Genomic DNA, 9396 nt, shown 5'->3' with positions numbered 1-9396 from the left:
ATATATATTACGAGGAGAGCAAAATAATACCTGATTTTTATAGACGCTGACATCATCGTAAAATTCTTTGGTTTGATCGAGACCGTTTAGGGTTGTCGATTTCGTATAAACTGGCCTAGGTGGGGGAGGACAGTTGTATTCCGACAATTCTTCCCCTTCGTCCGCTGAAGATTCGCGATTCGGCGTTAGATCGGACGCATCGTCGTAAGTAGACATTTCTTCCTTGGTCAAGGACGGTGGTGGACTCGATGAAGCTTTCCCTTTATATTTCTTGTCCGATTTGCCGGGCGATTCCTTTCTACTTAAAACTCTATTCAGAAAGGATTTCTTCTGCGGCGATTTGCTCGATATTTCAGTTTGATCCTTTGTACGATCTTTGGCGAATTTCTCGTTTGAAACCAAATTCTGCGTTGAAACAGTAAAGAAACTTATCGTTAATTTCTGAATATACTATAACTATTCGCAATTTTTTATTAACTTTTTTTATTTCCCTTTCAGACCCACATCATTGATGATGAATGTGCAAGTGACATGCAAGATAAAAAGCATGAAGAGCAAAGGGTCTGAGAGAGAAAATAAAAAAAATCGTCAAGCATAGAACTTTTATAAATATATGAATTTGTATAACAATGGATGTACCATTATGCCAATAGACAAATTAAAAAAAAAAAATACCTCTGTTTTCACCAAAATAGATAGTCACTTTAGGAACACTCTGTATAATAGAAGAACATAGCGACTTACTTCCACGTCGTCGTAAAGGTCTTCGCATTCTTTTTCACCGTCGACGATAGGACGATCGTGATTCTGTCGTTCGCTGTTCGCGTTAATAGCGTTGATTCGCGAAAGGACGACGATATCGTCGTACGTCTCCTCAGATAGTATCGCGTCGCAAGACCTTTCCTTCCGCATTTCTCCTTCATTATTACTTTTGTCGGGCGCGCGAACATCGTCGTACGCAACAACTTCGTGCTTCTCATCGGCCCGTTGTTTCCTCGACAGTATCATATTCTGATAACGCGTCCCATTTCTCAAATCTTCGATCTTGTGGTATATGTCATCGTCGTCATCGTCATCTTCGACGGCCGCTCTGTAGGAAGGTATCGTATCGTCGTCGGGAGGTAAAGAGGGTAACCTCCGCGGTATCCGGGCAGGTAACGGAGGCGGACTTCCGATCCTATCCCTTATTTGCTCGATCTCTTCGTCTTTATTACACGCCGATTCGCCTTTAGCCGTTGGCCTGTCAACTATGATCGACTCTCCTGCGTCTCGATACCGGATCGTGATCTCGTCGGGACTTATCAGGGATTCGGTGACGAAGGTTCGTCGTTTTCTGCGGGTTTCCGCTTTGTTCTTCGCGTTCTTCGCGCAACCCACCTCGCAGATTTTTGTTATCCACTGGTCCATGTCCTTCGGCGTTCTTGCGATGAAACGTAACGTCTCGTTTCCTGGGCGGTACATCTCGAAAGCGGATTCGCTCTTTTGCCTATCGCGGGGTATTAAATTCGGCGCCGGTCGGGCCATGTATCCGCGAATAGGATAGATCGCGTACGGTCGGTTGTGCCGTTCGCTCCGGTAGATGAGCAAATGCGATCCGACGAGCGCGATCCAGCAGGCGCGGCTCTCCGATAGGAACAGCTTCTTCTCTTCCTTCTTGTAGAGCGGACCGCACTTGTGACATTTACTTTTGATCTGCGCCGCCGATAGGTTCTTATAGATCCTAATTAACGTTTGACCTTCGTCCGTTTCGTCATCGTTTTGCTCGGGACACTCGTCCTGAGTGACAATTTGTTCTTCATTTTGGAAGGTTTCGTAGTAATCTTGATGATTCTGCTTCTTAGATTCTTCCATTCCTACGTATTCCTCTGAATCGGCTTCGTTCTTTCTTAACAACAGGCTTTTCGGACCGGAGTTCATATCGAGATAAGGTTCCGGGGATCCTCGAGTCATCGTTGTAACGCTTAGAGTCTCCCTCGAGCGCGCCAGCAGCTTTTCTCGCAGATTCTCCAGCGTAAGTGGAAGTTGCGCGTCGCGAAGGCATTCCAAAAATGCTATCACTTCTATCGAGATAATATTTTACAAGAAAAAAAGCTGAATTTTCGGATAAATATATGGTATGTTAAAACTAAATATGGTATGCTTGTGAAATGAATAAAAGCATAAAAATTTTCTACAATATTTATTTATTTAGTGTCTCTTGTGTTGAGATACATACCGCGTAATACGTCGCTAATGTTCGCATCGATTTCCATATCGCTGGTGTATCGTGACAGCCGTTACTTCTGAGCAAAAATTGCGGCAACTTGAACAAGTTTGAAATTTTTCATCGAATTCCAAGAGTCTATGGTACGAACGGCAATGCGAGCACGATCAATTTATTCATCGTTTCTCCGCTAGCTCCTTTTTCTAGAATATCGTAGTAATCATATATATACATATATATACACATAGTTTGTTTGCTTGATATTGATGGTTGACGGCATTCTTTTCAATATTGAGTAACGATAGCCACATCCTTACAGGATGTACCGTGAGATACGCTCGCTGCAGATAATGCTTTATCAAACGTTTAAATGCTGTTCACTCTTACAGACTACAGCATCTCATATATACGTATTTTCAACGATAAGAAAAATAATTTTGCTTACTTTTTGCTATGTTCTTTCTGCAAATTCACCATCGAATTTTTACTTTACGGAGATATTGATGAATATTCTAGTACGGTTCTACGGATCGCGAGAAGAGAGAATAATTTGCGAGACATTTGCGCGTTTAGAAATGCGCGAAAGATACATATAATCTACTTTATACCGTGCTAAATACCCGACATAATCAAGACACAGCGTCATCAAAGTTACTTCGATCGGGTTATTGCCGTCTACTCGAGCGAGCAATTCCTCGAGCGTCTTCGCCGATGACGCGTTGTCGAGGTTCGCCTGCGGAATTTTATTAACTTGAGCATTTGTCTTTCTTAAATTACTTGTCTGCATTCGCGAACTTTCCGGCACCGCCCCTCCGAATCTGTCTTTATAGCTTCGGAAGGAGAACATCAAGGTTTAATCTTTAAATGTCAAACTTTTAATTAGATATGTCGAAATTAGAAGTTTTTCTATGAAGCGGAATTAAATCCTAAGGAAACTTACGGAAAAAGGAAAAGAATGACACGGTACCTGCTAGAGAATTTCGAGCTGATTGCTCGAGACCCGGGTTAATCGACGATCGCGAATCGAAGAGAATTGTGTAATAACGTGTGTCTGCCACGGATTAAAAGACGAAAGAAGAGAAAAGTCGACAGAGACGAATGTGTGCAAATGACCGATCGATCCGATATCTCGTCCTGAGCGACTAGACTGTCGTCTCGTTAGAATTCGATTAGCGCGACGTGACACATGCGAGCGACATAAGGCGACTCCCGCTGAGACGTTCGCTCAGCTTCGTCCTCGCCCTCCGCGTTGACTCCGCGCTTCTCCTACGCCTCTTTCATAATCTGACTCATTCATTGTCTCTCCTGCCTGCCATTTCCCCGGCCTTTGTCGCGCCTTCGTGCCCTCTCGTTTGAAACGGTCATCGGTTTTAATTGATCACTTTCTGCCGACGAGATAAATAACGAGATTGTACCCCTCTTCTCCCTCGAGCTCGCTCCATGTTATTGGATTCGTAGAATGAGCCAAGACTATGGAAAATATTTGTATCTATCAAAAATCTATTTTCTCGTCGCAAGCACATAGAGAGAAAAACAACACGCAATTCATTGCACAAATCATTCTGTCGCTAAATACATGCGCGCATATTTCTTAAAAATGCATAATCGAGATATTTCACGTAGTGTAACGTAGACTCTGCAAATATTGATTCATTATAAGATATCAAAGAAACGAAAAATCATTTATTGTAAAAATCTAAATAATTATATTTCATATTAATTTTAAAAGAAAATAGATTTCGTTGATATTACCAATGTTATTTATTGAATGTTTTTGGATGTTGACTCAAAGAATCAAAGAAAGATTGCTTTTGTATTTTACAACAGCTTTCGAAACAGTTTCAGACCATTTTGTTATAGTCTTTCAAAAAGAACCGCGTTATATTATTTTGCAAGGCGCGATACATTTTTATCTAAAGTGCGATGAGCGCGATATATATAATTCAAATCGCTCTACGTTGAAAATAATTTAAATCTTTAAACACAGGAGGATATGGGTAACAAATAATTTTCACCGATGAGAAATTATATACACGATTAATATTCCTAGTGCATTTCCCAAGGAACTTTACCGCGAATCTTCTCCAACGGTTTGACGTAAATATCGGTCGAGATTTCCGACAATTCCAGCCACGGATCGGCCTTAGCTTGCTCCAGTTCCTTATCGACCTTCTTGTACATTTCATTTCGTATATCCTAACACGCATGCAACGCATAGTTAAAACACAGTTGTCATTTCGTTGCTACCGATAAATTTAAAATTCTAATGTAATAACTTTCTCTCTCTCTCTCTCTCTCTCTCTCTCGATGATAATAATTTCTTATATCGCGTATGTAACGCTCTTTTTTCGGCTTCTACTTTAAGCTAGATATTTCGATAATTGAGAGAGTTACCTCGATGTCTTTCTCGGTCATAAGTCCCTTTCCTACAACTAGTTTGTTAAACAACATGATCGGATCTTGCTCGCTTTGTACAGTCTTAATTTCTTCTCTGGTACGATACGAGTATCCGGGATCGCTCATACTGTGCCCAAAGTAACGATAAGTCATCATCTCTATCACGATTGGTCCGTTTCTGAGCGCGTAATCTCTGGCGAAACGTACGGCTTCTCGTACATCCACGATCTTCATCCCATCAGCCTATGTACAAGATATTCAGATATATTAGATAGTATAATAAATATAGAGAGAATATATTAGATTAGATAAAATTAATTATTTAAGGCCCTAGTCTACTTTAGACGATCAAAAAAAATTGATTTTTTTTTACATTTTCTGAAAGCATGATCTCTGGAGAATATATCTTTTAAATTTTATTGAAAAATTCGTAAAATTCATAAAATGGACAGAGATATTATAAGATTTTGAATAGGATGGTGCACATAAAGCCCGCTTGAAGCGGGTCTACAAAATTTGAAACATGTTCTTCTCAAAACACTATTTTCAAAGTTGATATGACGGATATCTTGAAAACTAATGGGCCGAATAACTTTAATTATTTTGAAATGAAACGCTTCTTTGGGGATATTAGCGACGTAAATAAAATTTACAAAATTAACAACTTATTAAAAGTAAGGCTTTAGGAGAGATCAATGTCAGCTGTCGATACTTCTTCTTTAAAATTCTAAATGATGTTATACATATGGCAAAACCTGCGTTTTACCCTTATTCCTGGTATGATGTCTCCGCGCGTATATAGCTGTGTGTTGGCGCAGGACCGATGCACGGCCGTACCCATTCCGTATCGGTTATTCTCGCAGATGTAGATCGCGGGTAGGTTCCAGAGCTTCGCCATGTTCCAAGCCTCGAAGAGTTGACCTTGCGACGCCGCACCATCGCCGTACAATGTGAAGGCCACGGCACCTGTACCGTTGTACTTATGAGCCAGGGCCATACCGGTGCCGATCGGTACCTAATCGCGAAATACCAGGCGCTAGATTCCCAGCAGAAGCACCAGAAGAGTCGCGAACGTGATCGTTTACCTGTCCGCCGACGATACCGTCGCCGCCATAGAATCGCGGCGCGTACATGTGCATCGAACCGCCCTTGCCCTTGGCCGCGCCCGTTTTGCGACCCATGAGTTCGGCGAGTACCGCGCGCGCCGAGATGTCAAACACAACGGCAAAGCCGTGACACCTGTATGCCGTAATGACAGTATCTTTCTCGGCCAAGGCCATTCTGAGACCCACTGCTATAGCTTCCTACAAAAAAAAAAAAAAAAAAAAAAAACAAAAAAAGAAAACACGCAACACTTGCGTTCACACTTTTCGCATATATCGGGTTCAATTGCGGATTCTTAGCTATTCTTTGGTCTACCTGACCGACATATAAATGTAAGAAACCGTTGATGAGCCGCTGTCTGTACAACTCCGCGGCTTTGTTCTCCATCCGACGTATGTAATTCATTTTCTTGAGAGCGTACGTGGCATCGTTCACGTTTAAGGTCGATTTTTCGGACGGTCCTTTATCGAGTCGATACAGATCGTATTTCTGAAACGAAAGTTCGAATTAGAAAGAAAAGAAAGAATAGGATAAAGGTTTTGTGTAGATCGTATACCGATTCTACGACGGCTTCTTTGGTAGCATTGCAACGATGCGTCAGCAAATTGCATCGCATCTTGACACCACAGCGATAAGGCGAGAATGCTAGCCTCGTCCATATCGAATTCATACTTGAAATATTCCTCCCTCGATATTATTGAAATTACAATTTTCTCGACGATTTTGTCCAATTAAAAGGTGCTCCGATGTCAGCCTCGAATCGATATCATCGTTAACGTGACAATACATCGATCGATTCTCCCGCGAGATATAATTGTTTTACATATACTTTTGTTTATTTTTTACTCTGCTCGAAGCTGCATTAATTATTTACTATTTATAGCGTGAATAAAAGTTTACTTTGTAAAGGAGTTGACGCATCGTATTTCGAGTCTCCACTCTTCCAAAATAATCGATCGAATTTCCAATACAGACAAATACAATTTTAACGAAGTGCATCGCCGCGATTCGATTAATCGCGAAATGATGATGGTCTCGATTTAAACGATCCTTCTGGAAGTTGAACGGATATTCGGAGAGATAGATTAGGAGAATAAGAAGGAAGCATTTTGGATCATGTAGAAATGACATAGTTAGATTCATTATTGACATGATAAAAAGTCAAATTGTTATAACTAGTAATTTATTCTTCAATTAATGCACGATACACTTATTACTCGTAATTGACACGAAATAATTTTATTAATGACACGGATAATGTTAGCACAATTCTTTAGCATAAAAAACGTTCCTCAATACAAAAATAATTTTAAAAACTGTGACACTTTCAATTATATTTTTTATGTCAAATCTTAATCTTTAGTCTAAATAACATTTCTTTCTACAGATATTTCTACATTTTATGTGCTCGAAAAATGTTTATTTCGATCCGTTGTAAAGAGAGATAACAGAAAATTGATAGTTATTTAAATCAACGAGAGAACAAAGGGATCACGATTCGGTTCAACCATTCTTCGATTAGATTATAAAATTAATTAACCAATATGCCAACTATTTTACCCCGAAGCGCAACCATCTATTTTATTTTTTTATTTTTTAACAATTTTAATCAATCAGTAATTTTATTATAAGAAATAGTTCTAGAAATAGGTTCCAAGATAAAAATTAATTGAATCGAAGATAGAAATATCAGGCCATCGATATTGGACGTGTCTAATGGAAAGAAGAAGGAAAAGATATGCACAGAGATGTGCTGCCATTTATCGAACCAACAATAAGCGTCCCAGTTACCTACTCGTGATTAAAGAGTAGAGCTACAGTGTCTTCTCTATTTTTTTATTCTAGAATAAACGAGCTTTATTCTCATAAATCTCTCTTCTCTTACAAATAAAGCAAAAGCGAATAAAAAGTTACGATATTCTAAACAAATATAACTGTTTGACAATCGATTCATATACAAGTTATACGTAGCTCACATTAAGTAAAATCATTCTAAATCGAATATACATAAAAAGCATAATAATCGAATGCGTTAATTGGATAATATAATGAGTCGCGTATCGCGAGAACGTAATTGCATTGAGAACCTAATTTTTTAAATATCATTAAATCAAACTCTGAGCGGAATCGACCGTGAGATTGCTTTGACGTCGACATCGTTTCGATAACGTGATCCTCTTCACGTGAAAGGGATACAGTAGTGGCTTCTGCGTGAACGGGTCCAAGCGCGTTGCGCGAAACTCGCGAGATCCTTCCGGACGAATGAGAAACGTCATCGCGTCCCGCCACCATCGGCGCGCGTCTCGTCTTCGTGTCTCACGCACTTGCGTCGACAATAACTTCTCACCTCGCACGATGTATCGGCTGTGACGAGGACACGGTTGACCATGTTTGCTCATAGCTCGCAATAGCGAGGAGTGCGTGGGCGCTGCTAAGCGATCTATCTCGATCTGTTTGTCAAGAGACAAATTAGACTCGTTACGGTCGTTGCAAATCAGTACTATAACTCATGTCCCAGTGGGACCTATACGTTCCGATACGTAAAAAATTGATTACTCGGTTATGTTATAATGTATCATTATCGACGACCATAATTTTAAAAATTTAATCATTTAATTTCATTTTAAAAATCTCGATATCTAGTATCAATAAAAAAGATATACAATTCCTCAATATCTCACCCCTGTTTTTTTATAATTTTTTAAAAATAGCAAAAATCAAGAAAAACCAAAAAACTTTTATAAAATTATCAACAAATTTCTTAGAATTTTTAAATCTATCTAATTTTTTAGTAACACCAATAATCATAAAAACAACACTTTTGAAATAAAACCAATCCCATTTACTCTAAATATATATATACTTCAAAATTTTTTTGGTCTTTTTTTGAGGTCGTTGACGACAAATTTGAAGTCAAAAAACACCCCTATATAATCACGTTATCAAACAGAATTTCGTTTTACAATTTTAGACATTAGATTAAAAGCCTAGATATTTAGACCTATTAGCCTAAAAAGGCTGATTTTACAGAGAAAGCATTCGCGTTACCCGAGTTTTATATAAGGTTGAGATAGCATTTGAATATGGAATGCAACGTACCTTGGCACGCTTGAGACCTCGGCGATTCATTCGTGATACTTGACACGCCGCCGCCGGCATTACCTCGGCTTTCTGCTTCGGATTTCGTTCCTTGTCTGGATCGCCGAACAGTCCCTTCGATTCCGCGACTTTGATCATGAAAAGCGAATCGAACTGCATCATCTCCTTTCGTTTGATTATGGCGACGAAACAGCCCGGATCTAACGTTCGCTCGCTAGCCTCGCCGTAAATTTCGTCGATACTTCCCAGTTCGAACAAATCACTATCGGGGATCTAACGATGATTTTTATTAGTATCTTTAACGAGCTGTAATTGTCTCACTTTCAAGATAACATCGATAAAAATCATACACGCATGTTTTTTTTTAATAAATGATCTTACGACAATGTCAGTTGTAGCTAACGACGCTTCATCCTCCTCCTCCTCCTCCTCCTGCTTAATCGAGATCGTTTGTTCGTGTTGCATCTGCGATTGATCCTCCCACTGGTCTCGCGATTGTTCCTGTCTATTAGCTTGTCTGACTATCTTCGAACCTTTTCCGCTGTCGTCTTTCGACGCAATCTTTCTCTTCGACTAAAAATATATATATATAT

The 9396-nt window shown here is 39.6% G+C and overlaps 2 protein-coding genes across 7 annotated transcripts in view; both read right to left on the bottom strand.

The window, feature by feature from the left end:
• Nucleotides 1-3572, bottom strand: part of LOC115239235 — a 4653-nt gene extending 1081 nt beyond the window's left edge. Inside the window, exons 1-4 of one of the 6 annotated variants that reach the window (XM_029813646.1) lie at nt 2649-3572; nt 2216-2556; nt 745-2060; nt 31-405 (exon numbers count right to left, since the gene is read on the bottom strand). In XM_029813646.1, the coding sequence (XP_029669506.1) occupies nt 31-405; nt 745-2060; nt 2216-2252 (1728 nt within the window). In that variant the 5' untranslated portion in view covers nt 2253-2556; nt 2649-3572. Of the gene's footprint in view, nt 1-30; nt 406-744; nt 2061-2215 lie in introns of all 6 variants that reach the window. The other 5 variants (XM_029813647.1, XM_029813648.1, XM_029813645.1 and 2 more) reach the window with 5 other exon arrangements.
• Nucleotides 3573-4201: 629 nt separating this feature from the next.
• LOC115239239 overlaps nt 4202-9396 on the bottom strand; it is a 10913-nt gene continuing 5718 nt past the window's right edge. The window contains exons 8-14 of the mRNA XM_029813654.1: nt 9185-9376; nt 8804-9076; nt 6020-6193; nt 5686-5904; nt 5367-5615; nt 4598-4843; nt 4202-4399 (exon numbers count right to left, since the gene is read on the bottom strand). Of these exons, the coding sequence (XP_029669514.1) occupies nt 4250-4399; nt 4598-4843; nt 5367-5615; nt 5686-5904; nt 6020-6193; nt 8804-9076; nt 9185-9376 (1503 nt within the window). The 3' untranslated portion in view covers nt 4202-4249. The remainder of the gene's footprint in view (nt 4400-4597; nt 4844-5366; nt 5616-5685; nt 5905-6019; nt 6194-8803; nt 9077-9184; nt 9377-9396) is intronic.

This window comes from Formica exsecta, unplaced genomic scaffold (assembly GCF_003651465.1).
Source record: "Formica exsecta isolate Colony F162 unplaced genomic scaffold, ASM365146v1 scaffold368, whole genome shotgun sequence".
In the NCBI taxonomy this organism is placed as follows: domain Eukaryota; kingdom Metazoa; phylum Arthropoda; class Insecta; order Hymenoptera; family Formicidae; genus Formica; species Formica exsecta.
This window is presented reverse-complemented; position numbering and strand designations above follow the sequence as displayed.